Below are 26,150 nucleotides of genomic sequence, written 5' to 3' on the forward strand. Positions count from 1 at the left end.
ATACTCAAATGAAAAAAAGAGTAAGCAGGGAGTGGGACATTAGTGAGTATCTCATAATGGTGAGGCGGTGTTTTTGGCTGGGCCCGACAGCGAAAACGGAGAGTGGAGACTGTGTTGTGGCTAATTTTAATAACCCCGGAGTAGCTAGTATGATCTTAGATTACTTAAGCCAAAACACTGGGGGCTGCCTTCCGTCAAAAATAACTGTTTGCCCCCTAAGCTTCTTTTATCCTCCCTTTAGTAAATCGACGTCAGGCTATAGAAGGCAGGGTGTTTATTCAAGAGCCAGTGGGGGGACACAGGCAGGACTTCTCGGGGTTCTAACCACAAACCGGTTTGCACCACTATCAGGGCTTGAAGACTGTGACTGACTTTCTCAGGAGGGGTTGGGAGCTGTGAAGTTAATGCCGTCGACCATTATCCTGGGTGAACCTACCGAGAATACAGCCGTTGATTATGTCAACTCCAGCGTTTCTTCGGCTGTTAAGAGAGTTGGTAGCCCAGGGTTAACTAGTTTATCTGAGCCTAATCCACTTAAAATATTCTCGTGGAATATAGCGGGTCCAAGTTCCAAAGTTGCCTCAGAGGATTGGTCATCCTTTATAGAAGAGGCTGATGTAGTAATCTTTCAAGAAACCTGGGCTAGGGAAATGTACTTTAGGCCAGGCTACTTGTCCTTTGGGAAATTAGCTATTCCAGCACCTAGAAATAAGGGCAGATCTATGGGAGGGCTCTTAATATGGGTGCGACAATTGGCTGATATTTCAGTAAAGGAGGTGGAAATACAAGATCTGGATATTCTGGCTCTATCCATATCTGTAGGATCTGGTTTCAAGTGTATCCTAGTGAATGTCTATGCCAGAGGCCAGGTGGGCGGAAGAATTTCTTCGACAGTGGTTGCTCTCGATATCTTCCTGCAGTCTCTACATTATCCTAGGAACATTATTATTGCTGGAGACTTCAACTGCACCTACGAACCCCTTGGTTTTGAAGATGGGAATCTCACGTGTGATGAGGACTTAGTTTGGGGTATCCCGACTTTGTCATTAGAACCCGTTAAAATCTGGTCAGCAGCCGCACTACAGCTAAAGACACTTACAATGGAATATGGGCTTCGGGCAGCCAATGGTAGGTCTAAGTCAGACCCCCAGGGTATGCCTACATATAATATGGGTACAAAACATAGTAGGATAGACTATTTTATTTTAAATGTTGAATTGTGGTCCAAATTGATAGATATGGAGGTACGAGTTAGGATTGAGTGATCATGATCCCCTTTTAGTACAGTTGGAAGTGCTCGCTAAAGAGAGAGTAGAAACTCAGAAAGTTGGTGTTCCGTCTTCTATTTTGGTCACCAATAATTGTCGAAGAGTAAAGGGGGACCACATTGTAAATGATGAGGTAAGATGCTCTATGATGAGGCAAATTTTAGTAGATACCATTGCTGCTGTTACCCAGTTAAATTTAGATGTTACTGGAGTTAATGTTGAAGGGATAACAGAGCAGCACATAGTAATGGTTAAGAAGCTGAGGTCAATTCTTTTTAAATCAGGCCCACACCCCAATTGTGCCAATAAAATAAAATATAAGTCGGCCAAGTGGTACAATGGGGATTGTAAGAGGGCAATCAGGGCTCTGTCTTGTGCAATCAGGATGGGGCAAGTTCCAGAAGTTAGGAGATGTCGAGCTGCATATAAGCAAACCCAATATTTGGCATGAGGATGTTTGATGAGGCACGTTGGAGGGATCTGTTGTCATCCTGTAGGGATAAGAATTGGTGTAAATGTTGACACTTAATTAAATGGGGAAGTGGCAGTGATAACCCTAATCCGGTAAATCATGTATCCCCAGAAGACTGGGTTGTCTTTTTTGAGACCCAGTGTGCCTGCACTAATCCGGAGATCCCGTTTTTTTTAATTGTCCTATTCAAGAGTGGGGGCATTATCTTTTTCCCATGCAGAGGTGGAGCATGTATTGGAAGGCCTACCAGCCGGGAAAGCACCGGGGCCAGATGGAATTCCATCTGATATCTTTAAAATCGATCGTGCAAATTGGGTAAAATATATCCATATATTGGCTAATGGTATTGCAGGAGGAGCCCCCATACCCGATTCATGGCGTGGGGCTGAAATCATCCCAATATATAAAAAGGGTGACCGGGCCCTGCCATCTAATTATAGGCCCATCAGCCTGATTGATACCACCCAGAAGCTGGTGGCTAAAATAGTACTAAATCAGGTATTAGGGTGGATAGATGATAATGACATATCAGAATACCAGGCTGGTTTCCGGAGCCATGTCAGCACCATTGACCAGGTATTCAGATTCATGATGCTGTATTGGAACACAGTAGTGCTGGGTGGCTGTGTTCTTTATGCAGCATTCGTGGACCTTAAATCTGCCTTTGATTTGGTTCCACGGATAAGCTTTGGGACTCTTTGGAAAGGGCTGGGATGCCACTAGAAATCTTATCATTCATTGTTAGGCTCCATGAAAATAACTCTGCCTTTGTGAGATGGGGAGGGCAAGGGGAGACTACCAATAGTTTTAAAGTGGTTAAAGGAGTGCGTCAGGGGTGCGTGCTTGCTCCCACTCTTTTCTCCCTTTTTAGGTCGAGGACTACCGGTCTGCCGAAAGGCAGAACCGGAAGTCGGAGATTTAATGACTTGGAGAAGAGGGGCTTGAACCCGCCCCTCTTCTCCCCTGTTTTCCATTGGCTGGCCTCTTGAATGCTGGCCAGCCATTGGAGAAGAGGTCAGTCATTCCAAACAGGCCCCGTCCTTTTCGGATTGGGGGGCGTGTTTTTTGCAAGAAGTCTCAAGGAGGAGACAACAGCAAAACACGCCCCCGAATCCGAAAAGGACGCTGCCTTTCTCCGAGGCATTTCTGCTCTGCCTCGGAGAAAGGCGGTGGTGTGCCTTTTGCTCTGCTCCTGGCCTTGTTGCAACCGGTATCGTGTTTGTGGAGCCAAATTGTTGAAACTGTGATACCGAATACCGCGCGTGTTAATGTTGGCACCCTCGGCAGATTCTACGGATGCCGCCTGCGCTACGCTACAGCCTCCCACGGCACTGCCCCCTGGCCACCGTCCCTGCGAACCACGGAGACATGTTTCTTTTTAATACTTTCTTACAGCATTTCTCAGGGAAGTCGCAGGGACGACGGTGTGATTTAAGCTGCTGGAAACCCGATCTCAAAGTGTCGGTAGGACCAGAAGTTTTTAAAGAAAACATTGCTAAATCGTGTGCTCGCTGCTGCAGGCCAATTAGACTAGATGTGAGCCCGAGCAGGCTGTCGCCAGGCCTAGCTGCAAGAACAGCAAACAGCTCGAAAGCAAACAAACGGCTGGGTAGAGTGTGGCCGTCGGATGCCCCAGCGGTGCCGCTGACCCCTGCGTCCCTGGCCAGAGCTTGAAAGAGTCTGGGGTAATTTACTCTGACATTAGTTAGCAGAGCGAATTACCAGAAAGTGATTAATCAGGGAAAGTCTCCACACAGAAGGAGGGTAAATAAACCGCTGCTAACATTCGGAGCCACTTTACGATGCAGATAAGCGGCCGGGCCGGGTGTCAGGCAGAGGCGGGGGCCATCCGTCTTCCTGGACTCTCCTGGGGTCACTGGTGGCTCCTAGGTGTCCCCAACCATTTATCTGCCTTCGAGCAGGAACATTATTTATTTATCCAGGCGTGACGAAAAACTCGAGTATTTCGTAAACAAAGCGCGACACTTCTCCCAGAGCAGACACTTCTAATTTCCTGTATGCAGCAGACAAAAACACGACCCATTCCATACACGCCCTTTTTTTTTTTTAACCAAGTTCGATAGGAACTCAAGAGGCCTTCAAAAAAACCCTGACATGGGGTGAAATAAAACCATAAAACCATATTTCAGTGTGATTTCAAAGATAGCGGTGGTAGCATGAGCTTTTCTGCTTCATGGCGCCATTATCCATGTACGTGTCATCATAGCATTGAAGTGTAGCAATACACGTTATATTGTGTGGGAAACGTATTAATCATTTTTTTTCTATACAGCACTTCACATCGGGGATTGGCACGTTTCTAAGCACACCCAATTTTGGATAACTAAATGGGACCTCTTAAAACAAAGTCATTTGCCGAGGCTCACACTATTTGGCAACTGCGTGACCTGGGATTACCAAGCTCGAAGTTTCTTAACTATACAAACAGTACAGACCATGAAAACCATATCACTCCCTGGTGAAACGTGCGCCAGTGATGTAACTTGGAATGATGGGAGTCCAAGGTATGGCGAAGGAACACTCCCCCTCACACTTCTTGGTGTTATTGATCAAACATTATTGTGCACCCAGTGGCATAGCAAGGGTCTCAGGGGGCCTAATGCAAAGTGGGTCTGCAAACAATAGCTATAACTGGAGGTGCACTGGACCCCTTAGTCAGCTGTGTTCCGGTGTCGCTGCACCTGCTGCACTATTGATAGCTATGCCCCTGATGCTACCTACCATACCAGCCACAATAGGACCACAGGTTGTAATAACACTGCCCGGTCGAGGACTAAGGGGCTGCCAAGCCTCCACCCTGTACAGGGTAGCGCCTCGCAGCGCTGGTGCTGCAGGGGAATATGCTACGTCCATGGTGTCTGTATGAATTACAACAAACATTGGTCGTCACGATGGGCAGAACTATTACTACTGACTCTTCTGCGCTTCTATGCAAGGAAAGGTTTTTAGAAGATATGGACAGAAATGACAGTACCTCCAGTCTGGACACTACTGGCCTTCGTATTACCATTTCAGACAAGGACACGAAGTTTCTGAGCTGCCAAAACACGAGAACTCCAGTAAACAAGCATTTACAATGCAATGGTCTCGGCATTGGTAAAGTTAGAGCTATTGGCATTGCTCATGAAATTATTTTTGTTTGTTTTTGTTTTTAAAACATTTAAAGAAACTGCATTGTCATGAGCAATGCCAATAGCTCTAACTTTAACAATGCCGAGACCGTTGCATTGTAAATGCTTGTTATTAACAATGTCGTCCCCTATTTCACTGATTACCCAACGGATGCCCCCACACTCGCTGGATCTAGAATACCGATATTAATGTTTGCGGACGATAACTGTTATTGTCCAAAACTAAAAATGGCCTCCAACGTGCCCTGGATCGCTTCCAACTTTTTTGTAGTGATAATGAGTTGGAGGTTAATGTTGGGAAGACTAAATTTATGGTCCTTCATAAGAGGAAAAAAATTAGTACATCTCTTAGAATGAATAATGCCCCTATTGAACAAACAGATTTTTTTGCTTATTTAGGGGTGACCTTGGGACGGAGACTTAATTGGAACCACCAGTTGGATCTCTCGGTAATTAAACATAACCAATTAGCGGGAGCACTCCTAAAAGAACACAGATCCTCTTTAACTAAACCTATAGCTCCAGTAATGAAGATGTATCACGGGAAGGTTAGAGCGTCAATACTCTATGGTGCGGAACTTTGGGGTTTTGAAAACCTGCAACCCCTGGTACTTGCCCAAAATAAGTTCCTTCGTTCCCTGACTGGCCTACCTCAATCTACACCCCTAAAACCATTGCTGCAGGACATAGGGAGTGTATCATTTGACGAGTTAGCAGGTTTTAGACCACTGGCTTATTGGAGACGCTTGTGGACCACCCCAGAGCTAGCATCTTATGCTTTGACTCTTAAACATCTTATAGGGGTGGACAAGTCTCGCCAAATCCCTTGGCTCCATAAAATTAGAGCTGTCCTTATGGCAATGAACCTTGGACAACTTTGGTTAGACCCAGTAGGGAATCCCTTCCCGTCGAAGATAGAGCTTAAGAGACTGTATGTTGAGATTTTCTAACTTAAATCTTACGCCCAGATCACTGGGGGCTCATTAACTGACCTCTTTATGGACCACAAGCTTGATTACTGTCTGGAACCCTATTGGGACATTATCATTGGAACTGGAGATAGGAAGTTGTATCATCAATTCAGAGTCGAATCATTTATCAAAAAATAGGGTCAGAATTTGGGTTCAAATATGGATACCTCCTGTCATTGTTGCCCAGGGATTCCAGAGACGATTCCACATGCTCCTTTTGTTTGTCCTGCATATAGAGTCCCACTTATGAAGTGGATCAAGCCCTTGTGTAATCAGATGGGTATAAGATTTGCGCAAACAGCCCTGCGCATTTTTAAGTGCGACACAAAGGGAGTTATTGTAGTTGCAGTGGCGAAGTTTTGGTCTTCGTGTTGGGTCATAAGAAGAACATTTCTTCAGACTTAAAAATTTAACATTAGGATCTTATGGATTATTGATTGGTATTGTTTTTATTGTTATTACATTAGTCTTGGAATATTTAATATCTTTTTTACGTAACTTATTGATGGGTTTTTTCTTTTTAATTGTGTTCTATGATATAGTATTGTATATCTTGTTGATGTTGCCTTTTATGATTTTCTTAATCGAATAAAGACTAATGAAATGAATGAATGAGTTTGACACGTTTTCTACCACGGTTTGTGATTCTTTAGAACTTAACTTGGTCTTCACATTCCTCATATGTAGGCCCTTCAAGCCCTTGCATAATTGCTTGATGCTTCTCCTAACTCTAAAGACGGTCTTCCTCATTGTAATAGTCATATTTTTGCATGCATGAACAGCAAGCATTTTCTGTGCATCTACATACACCACATTTTTTCCAGACAAATTGGGGTGAGGTTTCAGGTGGCATTCTCACTGAAAGTTGGGACTCCCTTCCACTTTTGGTAATCAATCCCTCTGTCAGCATTCTTTGCTTCTCTTAATTCTCAAGAGGAGAGACCCATTGGTTAGACTCCAGAAGGTCTATGTTTTTTCATTGATTTGTACCTATTACAATTGAGTGGACAATGTATTTTTTGTTGTCGTATGGTTTTCTGGAGCAGTGAAAAAGAAGGCTGTACAGAAAAGGACCCTGTTGAGGTCTATAGTCCTGTGCGTCAAGATGTTCTACACTTTCGCCAAGAAGCATTTCCTGAAAGGTCTGATAGCTATTCCACTAGAGTTGATGGTGTTACCATGGTGTTGATGTGAGCAGTACATGTTCTTGTTCTCTGCTGAGCTGCCACATATGGTTTGGTGCATACTTTCTAGAAGCACGGCCAGGTCCTATGGGAAGGTTACTTTACCTGCTCATTTCTAAAAGAATGGTTTCAATCCACTCCTAGATTCTTCACCTTTGGAAAGTACTGCTTTGGGATCTGTTCTACGATGGGGATTCTGCAGTTAGAAATACCTACCAGAAGAAAAAGTTCCTTGACTTCTGTAACTCTTTTTGTTTGATACTCTAACTGCAGGTTCTAAACTGCCCTCCCACCGTCCCGTACTGTGTAGTGACTTCCTTTTGATATCTTAACCGGTCCCAAGTTAGTAATCCGCACACTCTTGCCAACAGTAGTTTATGGTTTAGGTCCGCAGGCCAAGAAGGGTATGGTGAACATTGGTGCTCAGGGGTGGCGATTTTTATGTGGCTCGGTCCTGCCCACGAGCACTGCCACAAAAATCTCCAGTTTCAGTATTGAGCCTGGGGGATATTCTAAGTTGAGGCATCTAAGTTTAGGCAGAGTATCCACTAGAAAGAGTGTTATCAAAGGTAAGTAGCTTCATCAATCACGTTTGAGAGAACTAGTTTCTGTAATGACTACTTCTTTCCTCCAACACATTCTTTCATTTAGAGTGAGATGTCATGCCCTTGCTATGTATACACAAACCATTGTTGAAGGAATGATTATTTGTTGGTACCAAAGTGAATGGCCATAACAAGTTGAACATGTATTAAACTATTAAGACTATAATTCCATAGTGAATTTTGGGAAGAACATTTAGTTTTTTCTCAATTAAATCGCTTTTTTTCCTTTGTATTATTATATTAGAACTGTAAAAAGGGGAAGAAAGGCCCTGGTGAGAAAGGAAAAGGAGTTGTAAATGAAATGGGGAAGCCCGGAGGACCAAATTGGATGAATGGTCATCACCAGCAGAATGGAATTGAAAACATGATGCTCTTCGAGGTTGTTAAACTTGGCAAGAGTGCAATGCAGGTAAGTTGTCCATGGTGGTTGTATTGCAAAAACAGTTTAAGTAATTGTAAAAGTTTCAGTTAAAAATTGGAGGCTGGAACGAGTAGTGCTCTATTTTACTCGTATCCCCAGTCTGTTTTTTGTTTTTTTAACAAATGTTCAGTATGAGAAGTTTTAATGAAAATGTAAACATTATTTGAATACTTTTCCCTGTACTGCACAATCTTGACAAATTAAAATGTATTGTTATTCTACAATTTAAAGTGTGGTCCAACTGATAAAACTACTATCATCCCTTTTTACTTGTGTTACACAATCTGCTTTATCTAGTCTGTGAGCACTATTTTCTTTAATGATCTTCCACTATTCCACCCATGTAAGAAACTTGCTCTATATATACTGCACCAAAGTGAGGTGTACAGTGTGTATAGAGTCCAAGGGTCTCCAGAGGTTTGACAGAGGTTAAAGTTAGATAGAACCTTACTCTCTAGTGGTAGCTTGGTCGAGCAGTAAGGCAGTATCAGAGGACAGTGTTAAGTATTTGATGTACATACTCAGTCAGCAAATGAATTCACACACACAAGAACTGAACTCTAGGACAAATGTTTTTTTATAAAAAATATACTGTTTGATTTCTAGAACCAAGCAAGCCTGGTACAGGTAAGCATATAAATACTTTGCAGTAGTAAATTACTTGTATGAATACAGTTCAGAATTGCAGTAAAACTTGTACTGGTTTTGGTTACAGTTTTAAGTAAGCAGTTTGCAACACATTGAAGGTATAGTACATTCAAATGAATGGGCTTTTTAAGTAAAATGCAGTTAATTACTTTTTAGGTTACTTTGGCTAACCCAGGGTTGGATCCTAGATTCAGCCCTGGGACATTTCCTGAAAACAGGTGAGTAAATGCGTTTTAGTTAGAGATACGATTTTTAAAGAATATTATTGCATTTCAAAAGTTGACACTAAAACTTTTACACATAGAATCACAAATGTTATCCTATGAGAGGAAATTCAATTCACATGCAAGTTACTTTTGCGTTACTTTTGTAATCCAGTGCTGGACTCCTAGATTCAGCACTGGGTCATCTACTTAAAACAGGTAAGTAATTACGTTTTTGTAGTTTGTACGATTTTTAAAGAATATTCTTGTATTTCAAAAGATGACACTTAGAAACTTTTTCACAAAGAACCCCCAATGTTATCCTATGGAAGGAAATTCAAATCACATGTAAGTTACTTTTTAGTTACTTTTCTTACTCGGTGCTGGACACCTGGGCTCAGCACTGGGACCTTTCCTGCAAACAGTTGAGAAAATTCGGTTAGGTTATTTGTGCGATTTTTAAGGAATATCTTAGGTTTCAAAAGTCAACACTTAAAAACTTTTTGGGAGAAAAAGTGTCAATGTTATCCTGTGAGGAAAAACAGGTTATCGGTTTCGAGGTAAGTATTCGGTCTTTGAAGTTAGGGTTCTGGGGCAAGACTCCGGGGTCTCCCAGGGTCGGTGATGCACTGTTGTTGGACCCCCAGTGGCACTAGGGCGGCCGGGTGCAGAGTGTTGAGGCCCAATGTTATCCTATGGATGATAGGGGGGCTCTTGTTGGTGGCTGCTGGCAAGCAGGCCACGGGTTGTGGGAGCAAAGCTTCTAGGGTTAAGCTCAGGGCAAGTTTGGGACCAAGTTAGCACCAAAGGTGCACCCTCAGCGGCACTAGGGCAGCCGGGTGCAGGGTGCTGTTTTGAGGTCGGGTGCCCTGTTTTCAATGTGGATTCTCTGGGACTGCTGGCTCGGGGACGAGGATCTTCCAGGAGTGACCACCACTTCGAGGGGTAAGTTGGGATGTAGAGGGATGGTTAGGCACCGCTGGGTTGGGCACACAAGGCCGTGGGACGTTGAGTGCAGAGGTGCCTTTGGACGTCTGATTTTCTTACCTGCTCTTGTCGCGGTAGGGGGGGTCCTCTGGATTGAGGCTGCAGGAGTCGTCGGGAGGCTTGAGGCAGGTCGGGGGTCGCCGGATCTCGGGTCAGTATGGCCGGGGGGGACCTCCTCGTGATGTTTGTTCACTCAAACACGGGCCGGGCTCGGTGGGTGCAGAGTGTGCTGGATTCGCGGTTTTTGGCTGGCACCAGAAGCTGCAGTTTAAACACGTCCGGTGTTGATGGGAGAAACAGCTTGGAAAGTGAATGCGGGCAGGTCCTCTGGGGTTTGTTAGGTTGCTGGCCGCTGGGGTTTCGCAGGAGCAGGCTCGAGGGGAGACAGGCCTGTAGGGCTGGGGCTAAGTCAGTGGGAGTGTCCTCTTGTTAGCTCTGCACAGCTTCTTGTCCTTCTTTTCTTGTGGTTGCCGGATCTGAGGAAGGAAGGTTCAGGGTGCCCCTAAATAATAAATTTAGGGGCGTTACAGGAGGGTAAAGGGCTGGAACCAATGTGTCCCTTCCCTGGGGTGGGTACACCCCCTATTCTGCCACTCTCCAGTGAGAGGGAGGCAGTAGCCTGTCCCTGGTTGGCTGTGTCCCCCCATCCTCAAGATGACGTGGACGTGAGGTTGTGCTTCACCTCGCCTCCTTCACCTTAGGGGTGGAGTTGGCAGAGGTGCGCACACCTCTCTTCATCACTTGTTTTTCCCGCCAGTTCTCCCGCCCAAAGTGGGGGGTAGAACCAGTGGGGACCAGTTGCTGAGTACAGCAAGTGGTCTGGAGAAGCTCACAAAGGCGGCAGGCCTTTGAATCTTCCCCTGCCCATCCTGGGGGAGGGGACCTAGCACCTCGTCCCAGGATGTTCATTGTTGCAGGCCCTCGAGCGGATGGCTCTCGACCCATGGGTCCAGCAACATGTCTGGTGGGTGGCAGCCTGAACAGCCACTCAGTCGGGACCCTGGTTGTGGTCGAGTTCAGGGGGTATTTCTAAAATGCCCTCTGTCGTGCGTTTTACATTGAAACCCACACTGGCATCCGTGTGGGTACAATGTGCTGAGAAGATTGATACCAAACTTCCCAGACTTCAGTGTATCCATCATGGTACTGTGGAGTTCGTAATGACAACCTCCCATCACCATATACTCTTTAATGGTACACTGCACTTGCAATGTCTGAGAATGGACTCACACTGTAGGGGCACAGGGCTCATGGCTCTGTGCCCTCACCAGAGGCATAGTGCACCCAGCTAGAGGGGTGACTGACCTAGGCCAAGGCAGTGGTTGGTAGGCATGGCACAAAGGGATGTGTTACAAGTACATCAACTTGATAGTGCCGTGCACTGTTCACTGGATGCTAATACCCAAGTCTCACGTGAGACAAATAATCAAAACATTAAACACATTAATTGAACTCTGCTTCCAATTTATATGTCCATCATTAAATCATGGTAAAATCAGTAATACAACATACGATATGTACATTTTCCAACAAATGTGTGTGAATATATACACAATTGTAATCTCAATCATATGACTGTACATAATTCAGTGCGTTAACATTTGTTCATATAAGCCCGATGCATTTCGGAACGAAGAAGTCACTTCGTCAGGGGCCAACCTATAACAAAAAACATACTGTTACACTCATGTCGACATTTGCTGTGTCATTCTTATTTACATTTTATACATGGAAAGCGACATTACCCAACTTGCCTCAATATTGAAGCGCATATTGGTCTCATGCAAAATTGTAATTGCCCTATGTAAGCTAGAGTGCAGCTGCTCAAATGTGCTGTCTATTAAATGTATCCTTCCAAGTGTCCCAGGATGTGAGGAAAAAACACCAAAAGTAAAACGTGCGTGTGCCCAATAGTTAGTGAATACAAAACAATAAACAAGAAGAAAAAGATTCATAGTAATAACAGCCATACTATGACGCCAAAAGAGTGCTATACTCCAAAGACCATGCTCCCGAGAGTGATGATATGGCAATGGTGTGTGAGAACCAAAATGGTGATGTTTTTGTGTTGCCACTGTGTGATTATAGGTGTTCCTCGCTCACCTAAAAAGAGTGTGAACCAAACTCGGTACGCACTGCTGCAATATGAGATGATATCAAGGGGATAAGTATTGTAAATGCCATGACCCGAAGTGGTGGTTACTACGAAACGTTTAAATGGCTTACCCCGATCGTAACACAAGTTGATTGATAACGATACGTAGCCGGACCTGTTAGAATCAAATTATATGAAGATATGCCATAGTGAAACTCAACTATGTATCAGCTAAAAAACGAATAGTGGTATGCAACAACCCACTTACTGTTGAGAGGCTCGAGAGATAACGTGTGTCAACTTCACAAGGTGGTTCAATCTAAAAAAAGAATAGCCATGAACCATTTTCACGGGAATATCACCTCAAACTGCACTGTCAAACTATCTGTACGTAGTATGATGCTCCTAAAAGGGTGTTGAGCTCGCTTACCATCCAGACTTCTCTGTTCTTTTTGATGTGTGTTCCGTAACTGTATATGTGACGCCCGAGTTGGCGAGGATATTTAAAAAAAAAAATCACGATGAGAAATGTAGAAAGAGGACTATCGTTCTGCCGAAATGGACGCCATCTTGACACTATGTTGACTGTTATCAAAAGGCGAAAATGTCCCTTGTAAGTAACAAGGTTCCTGAAAAACGAAGCATAAGTGGCACTAGAAAACCCCGTGTGTCAAACCCTGTCAAGAACCAATAGTGGCTGAATCACTTTCGTGACAATCGTAATATCTGACCGTAAATGCGAATAGTTACATATAAGTAACAACTGCGCAGTGTGAGCTGCTAGATAAATAAAGGAATGCGAAAAATAGTACAAATAATAACCTTCTGTGTGACGGCATGTGGCGTGTTGAAAGAACATGTAAAGAACTCAAATTTAATTATCAGCTGCTTTTTAGATAAATACAAAGAAACTGATGAAACATTACCAAACGGGACCGTACTAATAAACGACCCCTATAGGAGAAAAGCGAAATGACAACGAAATCATGTGAAGAAAAAGGACATACATTGAGTGAAGCCCTTCACCATATTTGAACACCTTAATCCCCCTTCCCTATGTGTTATGTGCATGTCAAACAGATTAGTGCGTGCCTGGCCTATAAGTTCTACCCAAATAGGTGTGTCTTTCAATAATTAATGAATTTATAAGAAGCAATTCATATCCAGACGGTCATTGAGACCTGATGGTATCATCGTTCCTAAACGCTTAATCCAGAATTCTTCTCTGCAAGGTAACTTTTTGGTAATATCCATTCCTGGATGTGGTATTACCCTTTCAACAATTTGAAATCTGAGCTGAGATATATTGTGCTTGGTCTCATCCCAATGTAGAGCTAAACTAGATGTTGTGCTTTTTGTTCGTATTTTGCTCGTGCTCAGTTATGCGAACTTAATGTGGATTAACATTAACGCGATAAAGGAGTGCTCCTCCAACCCCTAACACAGGGATGTGTGCCATGTTGAGACTTCACTTTTGATCTGCACCAAGACACGCAGCCTGCAAGGCAGTTTGTTTGTGAAAAGGTACAGGGCCCCTAAGGGTGGCACAATTGGTGCTGCAGCACTTATGAACCTTCTCTGGTCACAGTGCCCTTGGTACAAGGGGTACCATTTATCAGGGACCTACCTGTGGGCAGAGTTGCCACTTGGGTTTTGTTTTGGGGAAAGAACACAGGCTCTTGGGCCCTGATTGGCAGGGCCCCAGAGCACATCAAGTCAATCAAAGAGCATCAGTAGTCTGGCAACAAAAAAAAGGGGGGGGGGGAGGGGTTACTGCAACAGAAACCCACTTTCTCACAACCCACAACGGGCTTTCCTACAAGGATGCATGCTGCCCTCTTTTATATTTTTAATAATGATGGCCGCGGGCCTGCTTTAATTATAGTGGTTGCGCTAATTTAAGTAGTCTCTCCTTGGTACCGCTTTGTCTGCATTTGTAACCTCCCACAGAGACTGACCTTTTTACTTGTGTTACACCATCTGCTTTATCTAGTCTGTGAGCACTATTTTCTTTAATGATCTAACACTATTCCACCCACAACAGGCTTTCCTACAAGGCATCACGCCTCCCGCTTTTATATTTTTAATAGTAATGCCTGCGGGTCCGCTTTAACTATAGTGGGCACGCTTATTTTGCAGAGCGGTCTGCTTTGACTATAGCGCCCGCACTTCTTTATGTAATTTTCCAGCGCGGTCTACTTTAGCTTTAGTGGCTGTGCTACAAAACCTTTGTTTATTTATTTTTGGGTGAAACTGCCCCATACCGCGCTTTCACTTTAATGTTGGCGATGCACCTTTCTTTAGACGCTTCTCACTCTAACCTGAATACGGTGTGCAGCATCTAAAGAAAGGGGGTGTGGCCACCATTAAAGTGGTCTTTGAATTAGCAAGAGTTGGATCTATTGGCATTCTAAATAACGCCTTTTGTGTGTGTGTTGGTTTTAAAAACACATAGTCCTAGTCATTTACAATGCCAATAGCTTAAACTCTCGCAAATGGGAAATCTATTACATTGAAAATGCTTGTTTCTTGATTTCATGTTGCTATGCTAATGGTCTGCACACTCACTGTAAGTTGAAAGAAGACCACTTGAAGTTTCTGTAGAATTCTCTTTTGCCTGCAAGAGGCCTTTGGGAAGAGTTTTCTACTTTTTATTTCTGCCAGCAGTATTTGACTCCTCAACTCTGAATGCAGTTTCTGCCTGTTGTCTATACGGCCATTTAGATACCGCATCTTAGAATATCAGTCCTTTCTTGGTAGTGATATTTTTTTATCTAAATTGATTAGACCCTGTTTGATCCTAAACAAAAGGCAGATCAAAACCACTGCGTTCAAAATGAATTGGGGGATTAGGTGAAATGTTAATCATGAAACCATTGTAGAGAAGGAGGCGGCCCCAAAATGGAACTAAATAAAATTGAACACTCATACATCAAGACTATATGAAAATTGGCCAATTCCTTGGGAACCAGTCTTCAACAATAAAGTCCTGCAGGATAGGCCCTTGGATTATCAACAAGTGGCCTAATGTTCTCTTAAGTCTAGTCAATCACTTTACAAGCCATCAAGAGAGCTTTCAAGGTGGCCTTCGAGCTCAGACTAACACCTGGTGTACAACAGAATCAGTTTGTTGTCTAAGGAGGAGATAAGCAGAGACCAGAAATAAATTGCACCTGAGTTGAAGGCCCTAACATTGGAATATTATCGCCTATGCTGGAGCAAGAAAAATGCTTTTGAGCTGAAAAGATGGCATAACATGAAAAAAGTTGATGCCAGTTATTGATGCAGATACTCTGGTAAAGTTTGTATCCAACCTCCAATGCAAGAAACATCTGGTACATCCTCATTTTTGTAATGATAAAAATACATCACTAACTTTAACTGCACCAATGATTGTCAAGGCCTTGGAAGCAAGCAGGGGTAACATTGCCCCTGGCCCAAATGGCATTTTGAATCTCACTATTTAATTAGAATCAGGAGTTTTGGACCCACCCTCGGTGTCCTGTATAATTAGATTTTGAAAGCACACACCACTCCTTACTCCTGGAGGTCTCAATTTTACAACCTCTGCTTAAGAAGGCAAGTCTAAACAACACAAAAAATAGTAGAACCATTGTTGCCATACTCAACTTGGAAGAATGGGCGGAAGAGACGGAAATCCAGGATATGCTGGCGATCAATCGAATGGGGCAAAAGGCAATCTGTTTCGGCTCTAGGCTCCATTCATGCTACCCAGACTTGAGCTCCACTTCTGATAAAGTAAATTGAGCAGTACTGTGGGGTAAACCAAGTGAATAGGGCATTACTGACCCCCTAATACCGGACCTCACCAGAGTATCCAAGAAGATTCCTACTAATTGTGGGCTGAAACAGGGCTGTGTACTGGCCCAGCTTCTTTTTAACTTGCGTACAGCTGATCAAATTCCAGAACTTAAAAAATGACCTTCCTTCCGAAACTGGATTCTATGTAAGTTCTTGCTCTGTAGTAAGCAGGTGATACTGTTCTTCTAGACTACACCCCTATTGGTCTTTCTCGTTCCCTGGCCTGTCTTTACGGGTACATTGACAATGACCTAGAGCTTAATGTGACTAAAATCAAAATAATTTCCTTTGGAATAACTAAAGCCCAACGTAATTGGCCAATTGGATGGGGCTGTGTTGAAAGTACTTGAGGTGTACCAATAATTTTGGGTTTGGAAAGACGGAAATATTAGTCATATAATGCTTTATAAAGCTATGTTAAGCAGAGCTTGCAATTTGCCGTACCATTTACGCCAAATGCATCTAAAACTATGCAGCCCATCCGGCGATTCCATAGTGGAACTATTTAGATCAAAGTTCTTCCGGCAATTTTATAAGCCTCTCCCACATATGGCTCAAAATTGCATAAATATCTAGAGATGATTCTGTCTACCGCTTTAGATTTGTTTTGGGGCTTCCCCAGTGTACTCCAGTCAGTCAACTATGACTGGAATTTGGGCTCACCAACAGTGCCAGGATGGCTGATCTACTTTTTATTAAAAACAGTGTTTGGCTTAACAATTCGGCAGCAGACACACTTGATGAGTTATAGAAAGAACTTTGTACCAACCTAAAAATTCATAACAAATGGTATTAAGAACCCTACTAGAATCGCAGAAGGGTTGGGTCTCACTGAGGATGGGAACAGTGCCCAGAGTTATAGCTCTAAAGAAAATAGAGCCAACACTAACTTTGTTAGTTGTTGAGAAAGTGGAGGAGCTATCAAGGTTGAAAAGAGGGGAGCTGCTGTTACCCACTGGAAATTGTAACAACAGATTTGAAACCAGAGATCTGAATGAAATTAATGCAAATCAGATACAAATTTCTAGCATTGTGTGACTTTGAGCTTACAGTGTAGGACGCCTTGTAAATGTTCGAGGGTGCAGAAAACAATGGCGCTAACTTTCTCACATAATGTGCATGCTCCCCCTTCTGTCAGGACCAAGTATTGGATTACTAAGGCCTTATGGCCTTATTTTTTTAAAGAATCGGGGTACGCAGAATTAAGGGGGCAACTGCTGCTTGTGCACTGGGCCAATTCATACAGTTGATCTGTAGAAGTGTTGGATATCCTTACCTGGCGACAGGAAAACTGGAAATGGTAACACAGCATTCATGATAGAGACTGCGAGGAAGGAAGGCCCAATGTTTAATGTAGTCCCCTATGTAGCAGATTTCACTATTCAGAATGAGCTTAGATGAGTAGGACAACAGTCATAGTTTTTAATCATAGATTCACTTGTTTATTAGCCACCATTTCCACATGTCACAGATTGGATCTGGAAATGGTAGCACAAATCAAACATACAAATTTTGAAAGTTTTCCTCAATCTTAACACAGAAGTATGTTGTAATTTATGTCCATAAGGCCCCCGTCATCCATTTTGGTTTTAACTAAATAAAGATATATTGGTAATTATAATTACTAAAATGAAAAGCAGTGAACCACAATATCGCTAAAAACAGGATATTTTCCGACTATATATAAGAAGTAAAATAAGTTAGTCACATCAGACCTGCTAAATATTTTCCATATTTTTGGGGATTATTAAGTCCTATTTAACCATGATTAGTCTGACACCTAACAGAACATCTGTCTTTACATTATCTCAACAGTGGTGTCATTAATCAAATAAAAATGAAGTCGGAAAATATCACTGTCACTCCTGTGATGAACTCCATCCACTCCGGATCCCCAACCGACCCCTGCCCTCACCACGTCTTCAACAAGGCCGACGCTGTCATCGCACCCCACCTGCGGGACATCATCAACACCTCCTTCAACACCGCCACCTTCCCGGAGAGCTGGAAGCACGCCGATCTCAGCGCTCTACTAAAGAAACCAACAGCGGACCCCACCGAACTCAAGAACTAACGCCCCATCTCGCTCCTCCCGTTTCCAGCCAAAGTCATCGAGAAGACAGTCAACAAGCAGCTGGCCGCCTTCCTCGAGACGAACGGATCCCTCGACCCCTCACAGTCTGGCTTCCGGGCCAACCACAGCACCGAAACCGCCCTCATCGCTGCCACCGATGACATCCGAGCCCTGCTGGACAACGGAGAAACAGCGGCCCTCATCCTCCTAGACCTCTCCGCGGCATTCGACACTGTCTGCCACCGCACCCTAGTGCAGCGCCTCAACGCCGGAATCCAGGAGAAGGCACTGGATTGGATCATCTCCTTCCTCGTTGGAAGGACACAGAGTTCGCCTACCCCCGTTCAGATCTGCAGCAACAGAAGTCATCTGCGGCGTTCCCCAAGGCTCCTCGCTCAGCCCCACCCTCTTCAATGTCTACATGAGCCCCCTTGCGGCCATCGCACGCCAACACAACCTCAACATCATCTCCTACGCCGACGACACACAGCTGATCCTCTCCCTCACCAACGACCCCGCCACCGCCAGAGCCAACCTACACCAAGGGATGAAAGACGTAGCCGAATGGATGACGACCAGCCGCTTGAAACTGAACTCAGACAAGACGGAAGTCCTCATCCTTGGCTCCTCGCCCTCCGCCTGGGACAACTCCTGGTGGCCCCCCGCCCTGGGCACCGCACCCAAACCGACAGACCACGCACGCAACCTGGGCTTCATCCTGGACTCCTCCCTCTCCATGACCAGACAAGTCAACGCCGTCTCCTCGTCTTGTTTCAACATCCTGCGCATGCTACGTAAGATCTTCCGGTGGATCCCCACCGAGACCAGGAAGACGGTCACCCAGGCCCTCGTCACCAGCCGTCTGGACTACGGCAACACCCTCTACGCCGGAACCACCGCCAAGCTCCAGAAGAGACTCCAGCGGATCCAGAACGCCACAGCGAGACTCCTCCTCGACATCCCCAGACACAGCCACATCTCCAGACACCTGAGAGACCTGCACTGGCTCCCGGTCAACAAGAGAATTACCTTCCGGCTCCTCACCCACGCACACAAAGCCCTACACAACCAAGGCCCGAGTTACCTCAACAGCCGCCTCAACTTCTACGCTCCCAAACGCCATCTCCGATCGACCAGTCACGCCCTCGCTGCCGTCCCCCGCATCCGAAGAGCGACAACAGGAGGAAGGTCCTTCTCCCACCTGGCCGCCAAGACCTGGAACTCCCTCCCTCCCGACCTACGCCTGACCCAAGACCACCTCTCCTTCAGCAAGAAGCTCAAGACCTGGCTGTTCGAGCAGTAGCGGACCCCCCCCCCCCCCCCCCCCCCCCCAAGCGCCTTGAGACCCTCCGGGTGAGTAGTGCGCGCTATAAATGCCTTTGATTGATTAAGTGAAGTGAGCTTCGTCCATGCATCGTGCTAGTGTCCTGACACGTTCAGAGCCACGATGCAAAAAAATTAGTCTTAAATAGTTATGTTATATTAAAAGAATCCTTGCACGGTTGCATCAGCCATGAGAGCTGCACAGTGTTAATTTGGTGGCAGAGATCCCCTACTGTCTACTACTTTGTCTGAAAGGTTAGTGCCTCCTCAACCCTGGCTACATTGTGACTGGCACTGATGACAGTGATTCTAGTACAGGTTTGTACCCCTAGCTCTCCATGGAAACTGCCTACTGAGTCTTCTCAGTAAACGTTTTCACCACGTTCCCAATAATTGATGATCATTGCCTTCATTTCTGCGACCTCTATGATGGATATATGCGTGAATTTGGGTGAATTATGCAGCAACATTTAGCTATGTGCACTCTTCCACAAATAGACAGTAAGGTGCTATCTACTTTTACTTCTGTCTACCTATGGGGCTCCACTGGACTCTGTGCACACTATACATCATTTTGGTATAATATATACAGAGCCAGCTTCCTACAAAGATTGCATGTGGACGAACTGCATAAGGAATGCTTTTATTGCCTTCATCCTAATCATTCTGTGAAGGACTGCAGAGTGAAGGCTCTTGTTTTGCAGCGTGAATCTTTTCTCGATTCTCTTGCTGTGCATTATGCCGCCATTTAGTGGTTGGGTCTGGAATTGTAGTATTTCTTTTTTTATTTTGTTGGTGGGCATCGACATACCACCAGTGTCCTCCTGTGACATCGGGCTTCCTCCGAAAGCTCCCACCTTTGGTCGTCATCTTCAGATTCTTTTTTTCCGCCTTTGGTCTGGATCCATACTGAAGGAGCTCCAAAGATTAGAGGGAAGAATCAACAAAAATATGAAAAAAACTGCAGTTCGACAAAAAAGCTATAAACCGAATCTTCAACGATCAGCGAATGCGCATGTAGGGGGCTCCCTGTGCTCAGTAATGGACAAGACACCATTGAAGTTTTGCAAAAATTGTCACCACGTACGCTCAGATCGGCATCCAGTTTGCAACCTTTGCTTACCGTTGATCACCTAAGCGAGGACTGTAACCCGTGCTCTGACTTCACACCAAAGACGTTGAGGGTGAGAGACAGCGAAGAGCCAACTATAACATGCAAGGCCAAAGACCACCACCATTGCTGCGAGACCTGGGCCTTTCCAATGAGGAGGAAGACAACGTCGCTGAAGAGCCAGAAGGCGACGAGTACAGAGGTTAAAGTTGTGGAGGTAGAGAAGACTTCGAAGGAGGTAGGAGTCGTCCACCTCAAAAACTAGAAGTCTTGAAAATCTGACTCTAGACCCACGAAGGGAGCCTCGGCGTCTAAGCACTCGACGACCCCAGTTGCATCCAAACAAACACACTGTAGGATCCTTGGATAAGGACTCTGTTGTGGCAAAGACCCTTGAAAAGCAAAAGACGTTGATTGACAGTCTGGGAAAGGAGGCCTCAGTGTCGAAAAAGGAGAGGTCCAAGCATGCTTCGACAGCCGGATCGTTGTCCACAAGCACGAAGCGAAAGCCGAAGGTCCTGACGCCGAAATACACGTGGCCGAGATGGAGAAGAAAAGGAAGAGACTCGAAGCCGAAATGGCAAATATTTTACAACGTAAAAAAGATTTTGACGAAAGCTTGAAACAATTCAAGATATCGCGAAAGACAACAGAAGTCGAAGGTCGTCGAGGAGGTAATGCCTCCAACAACACCGAGCCACTTGAAGAAGAAGAATTCTATTTCGGAGAAGACGTCGAAGAGGATAAAGAAACATATGCAGGATTGATGATCTCAGAGACTCAAGACCTGCAATGGCAAGATCTTGACGCCGAATCACCCGTGGAGGCCCAGGAAACACATCTTTCGAGGCCATCACCCCCAGATAACATCGGCTTGTATAATCAGGTGATTAAGAAAGCTGCTGAAGCATATGGAGTGCAGCTAGTGGAAGAAAAACCACAATCATGTTTTTAGGTCTCGCCTGGCGAACGCAGCGCGAAGCGCTGCTATCGCCAGCGAGATCTATTGTTGCTGACTTGCCTCGGAAGGGGGACAGGAGATGTGCACGCGCAGGCTTTTGGCGGATTCGAGTTGGTGTACGCGCCTACAGCCACGCGGCGTGCACATCTCCTGTCCCTCTTCCCTCGCAAGCCAGCATTTAGTTTCACTTTCGACATATGGAGAATCCCACTCACCCGGTCTGCGGGGGGAATCCTTCTGAACGGCGGCTTCCGGAGCACTCCAGCTCCACTACTGCCAGCACGACGCGGGGCTCTCTCCTTGTGCATGGGAGCCCCGCACTGCTATCTGCCGCTCTTCACCCGGGCCCCCTCCTGGGACCCGGGACTTCAGCTCCCACACCGGCTGCACGCGAAAGTGACAGGTACTGCGCATGCGCGGGCAGCCCTCACCTCCCAGGTCTCCTCCCCAGCCCGGAGCTGCTTTCTGTTTTGCTTGTTTCTTTTGTGTTCTGTCCCCTTCATCTTTATTTATCTTCATTTTCTAAATCTATATCATTTTTTTGTGAGAGCTGTCACTTTCAACGTGTTGAATTTCGAAGTGGTAGTTTCTCAGCGTCCATGTAGAACAGGAAATGCGATGAATAGAGAATGAGGTGAGGTCCGGTGTTGCATACTACCACTATTAAAAGCATATCAATGGAAATCAAATCCCTTGCACTTTAGAAATGCAATAAACCTTGGCTTATAAACCACAAATGAGAGAATACATGTATTTTCCTAATCTTGCACACTTTAACTATTAACAGTGATGGTATATATGATATACGTTCGAAAACAATGCCAATCAACTCAGATATGCGAAAGGATAAACGTAATCAGGTATGATTAATATATGATATATCTAAAAGTAGAGTGTTTGTTCATAGAAATACGATTTTACAACAGCACTACAGCTTCACGTAGAAAACCTCATCTTAGCCATATACAAGAGCTAATAATAGGTAATCTTGATGGGCGATGCATGATGTGTGCTCAGCAGCATGGAGCGCTCCGCGTTGTTAATAATGCATGCTTTATGTAAAGAAGTGCTTTCCACACTCCATGCTGGTTTAACAGCAGATGTAATGGATGGCCTGCATTAAATGCATATCCCGGTTGCAAATTACTTTTTGCACTAATCTCATTCTCAGGAAAAGTAAACACAAACTGAATGATGCAGGAAACCATCAATCCTTAGTTTAAAACCGAATAAACATACAAATGACTTTCGCTTCAGCAGTCTACTCCTAGCCAGTGAGGGTGTTGTTTTCTGCGTGATGCAATCCATTGTGAGAGAGCCCTGTCCAGGCAGGGATATTGTACACTTCTTTCTCTTGTGATATGTAGAAATACAATACCGCCGATGGATAGCGCTATTCTATATCTAGGGAAATCGATAAAAGTTCATTTTCTTTCTCGTTTTTTTTTTTAACATTCATGTGATACTGATCAACACAATAATGGGCCAGACGTTGTCAGCAGGCGCACTGGCAGTCCGATTACATTTGCATGATGTGTTTCAGTGAGGCAAACGGGGAGCAAAGGTGTGATAGTGCCTGAATACTTGGATTGGTGGGAAACTCGTATTTTAAATTACATTCCTCTAAATTGATAACGCAAAAACAAACTATACTTTAAATCACGCAAGAAGATGGTAGTGGGATTTTCAAAACATGCACTGGCAAAGTTAGAAGGTCTGGGATACCTTTGGTGAAAGGATTGTATTGGCTGGATGTTTGATAAAGCCTTCAACCCCAGAGCAATGTCATCAAAATCTTGGCCGTTTTGCCACATTTGCATCATCACTCAATAATCCCACGTGCATGCTCGGATTTGCGCTATTGCCCAGCAGGGTGGCATTATTAATTTGACCATTCTTGTCTTTTCCCAGTTGGCTGCAAATTGGGGGAGGAGGGAGGGAGGGAGGCTTCTTTCACAGCTGGATGGGGCTGCCACATCTCATTAATGAAGGAGCCATGGCTCAGCTCTAGTCGGGACCTTCTCTCCTGGGGTGCAAGTTGAAAAATGTTTCTGCAGGGGCTGATTTTGTTGTCCACTTGTCGAACCCTGTTAACCAGGAGTGGCAGAAGAGCAACCATTTGCCCTCTATGCAGTGAAGAGTCCACCCAGGGGAAACAGAGGATAAACACAAAGGAATGGCCAATATACTACTGGTCATGGTAAATGCTCTAAGGAGTCCACTTAGGAGTGGTAGAGAGGTGCCCGTGGTAATGGAATGGAATGCTGTAAAGGAGCCTCTTCTGTTTCACTGTTAGAGACCATGGGCCATACGTACAATGATTCTCGCTTGCAATTTCCTAATAACGAATATTTGCGATTCTCTATTAGGAAATCGTAAACAGCTATGTACTATGGTGTTTTTAACACTGTTTGCTAATCCCAGTGGGTTGCAATTAACCTACCTCATTGATATTCATGAGGTAGGTTGCAATTTGCTACCCATTGGGAATGACTAAAAAACACAGGGACGGTGGTCTGCGGGGGCAGCAGACTGCCAGGTCTGTGTTGGCTTTTAAATAAAGCCACATTTTTAAAAAATCCAGCCCATTTTCCTTAAAGGAAAACGGGCTGCATTGAAAACAGAAAAAGAAAAGTTTTCTTTTAATTTTTTAAGGGTAGGCAGTGCTCAATGGGACCTCTGCCTGCTCTTAAAAACGTTTTCATAACCATTCACAATGGGGACCCCTTCCCATTTGCAAATACGTTACCACCATTTTTCAAATGATGGCAAAATGCTAAAGTTTTGCAACTGCATTTAGGGTGAAAAACATTTATACATCCCACTGCGAATCGAGCTCAGGACGGAACATCCTTAACAGGCCACTTACTAATATCATAGCACAAACCCATTTTGAGATTCTGTAATAGGTTACTGAATCACAAAATTGGGTTTTGTAAATAGGAAAATGCTTTTTTTTGGTCACAAATGGCTCAATTCTGCTATTAGGACCATTTGTGACTACATAAAAGCTACGTAGATGTTGCTGTATGTGCCTTCCCAGGTTTGCTGAAACAGAGCCTTGATGACTTTCAATGTTTACTGTAAGACAGCTCCCAGTCCCCGACATCCTTTTTCTAACACATCCACCATCCCTTCCATGTTCACTGTAAAAGAAACTGATGTCTTCTATGTTGTAACAGAGCTACATCTGGTCCCTGTTTGCTGTGATAAAATCCCAAATGCCTTCTCCCTGTTTCTTCTGAAAAAGGGAACCCCCTCTAAATATTACATTTAAGGTCTGGGAGAAAAGGGGGACAAATACACCAAAACAATATATCAACAATCTCCTACTTGACCTCTATTTCTTTGCTCATTAGGGCTAAAACAGCTCCACTGGATTACTAATGTACTACCTGAGACATGCAACAAAGTTACTGTATCAAAACATTTGTATTGATTTTTTTAAAGTTATTTCATTATAGTATTCAAAACATCAAAACCATACATATTATTGACTCTTTTTTGCATTTTTTCTTATTTTAACATAGATATTATATCATTTATACATGAGCAAATCTCGTGACCATTTTTATACACAAAATGTAGTTTTATCGACAAAACCCTTAACAATTCATCACATACTCATACTGCCTCTCATAGCCACATTTATACTCTTCCATACCATCCATACAAACAACCCACCCAGGAACACATACACATAAGGGTCAAACAAGGGACAAAAATGTTGGAATCTCTGCGCCCGTGTTGTGGGCTGGGTGCATACACAGACAGGTCGATGCACGTTTCGGCTGTGTTAAACACATTCTGACCACCTTCTTCAGGACCATCAAATTATATACATTTTTGTGCAAGTAGTAGGGGTATCTGTAATATTAACAAGCATTTACAATGCAATAGGTCTCGCATTTACGCGAGTTTGAGCTATTCACATTGCAAATAACAATGCCTTTCATTTTTGTTTTCGTTTTTAAAACATAAATAAAAGGCATTGTCATTTACAATGCCAATAGCTTAAACTTGCGTAATTGGCGAGACCTATTGCATTGCAAATGCTTGTTTATTAGAGACTTTGATGTTAACACAATCAAGAAATCAATTCCTTCCAATGCTACCAAGTGTATTGGACCAGGGAAAAAAGGCATTCAGAGAGCCTGCAACATGCAAGACTATCACACCAAGAGCAGAAAAGAAATATAAGCATTCTTCTAAGAACCCAATATACATCAGAGGGTCTGTACCAGCTTACTCTATTACTTCAACAGTAAGGAAAAGGGCAAATGTACCAACAGTGGGTCCACCTACAGACAAGGAAAGCAAGAGGCTGGACCTTGTAGGTAGAAAGAAGTGCAGCATACCAATGGCGAATAGCTAATTCTAATACATTGCTACACAGACATACTTATCGACAATGGGAGAAGGTAGGAGAATTGTCAAAAAAACCTACCTGAACAACTCCAAAGAAGAGCTTGTCTTTTGGTGGAAGAGGTTAAAAACATTGCTAATACATACTTGAAATCAGCCCTAGATGCTGCAGAAACAGCAAGCAGACAAATGATTGGTATCACAGAAAGGAGGCAGGCATGGCTGAGACTATCGGGCTTTACGCCAGAAGTCCAAAGTAATATCATTAACTCACCGTTCAATTGCGAACATCTGTTTGGAAGTGTGGTTGATGACATACTTAATCAAAAAAGGTCAACGAGACAGCTAGGTCCATGGGCTCTCTTCAATTCAGAGGCATGCGTAGAGTCACCGCCTCAAGGAGACAAGCAGGTAAAGGTACACACCAACCTGCTACTTCACATCAAACCTTCCAGCAAACATACCAAGGAGCAAGCCAGAGAAAGTAG

The 26,150-nt window shown here is 44.2% G+C and overlaps 1 protein-coding gene across 2 annotated transcripts in view; it reads left to right on the top strand.

Moving 5' to 3' along the window:
• STAG2 (STAG2 cohesin complex component) overlaps window positions 1–26,150 on the top strand; it is a 1,427,207-nt gene that overhangs the window by 284,215 nt on the left and 1,116,842 nt on the right. For both annotated transcript variants that reach the window (XM_085608133.1, XM_085608134.1), the window contains exon 6: window positions 7,897–8,061. In XM_085608133.1, the coding sequence (XP_085464259.1) occupies window positions 7,897–8,061 (165 nt within the window). The remainder of the gene's footprint in view (window positions 1–7,896; window positions 8,062–26,150) is intronic.

The sequence above is a fragment of the Triturus cristatus genome, chromosome 5_2 (assembly GCF_964204655.1).
Source record: "Triturus cristatus chromosome 5_2, aTriCri1.1, whole genome shotgun sequence".
Lineage (NCBI taxonomy): Eukaryota > Metazoa > Chordata > Amphibia > Caudata > Salamandridae > Triturus > Triturus cristatus.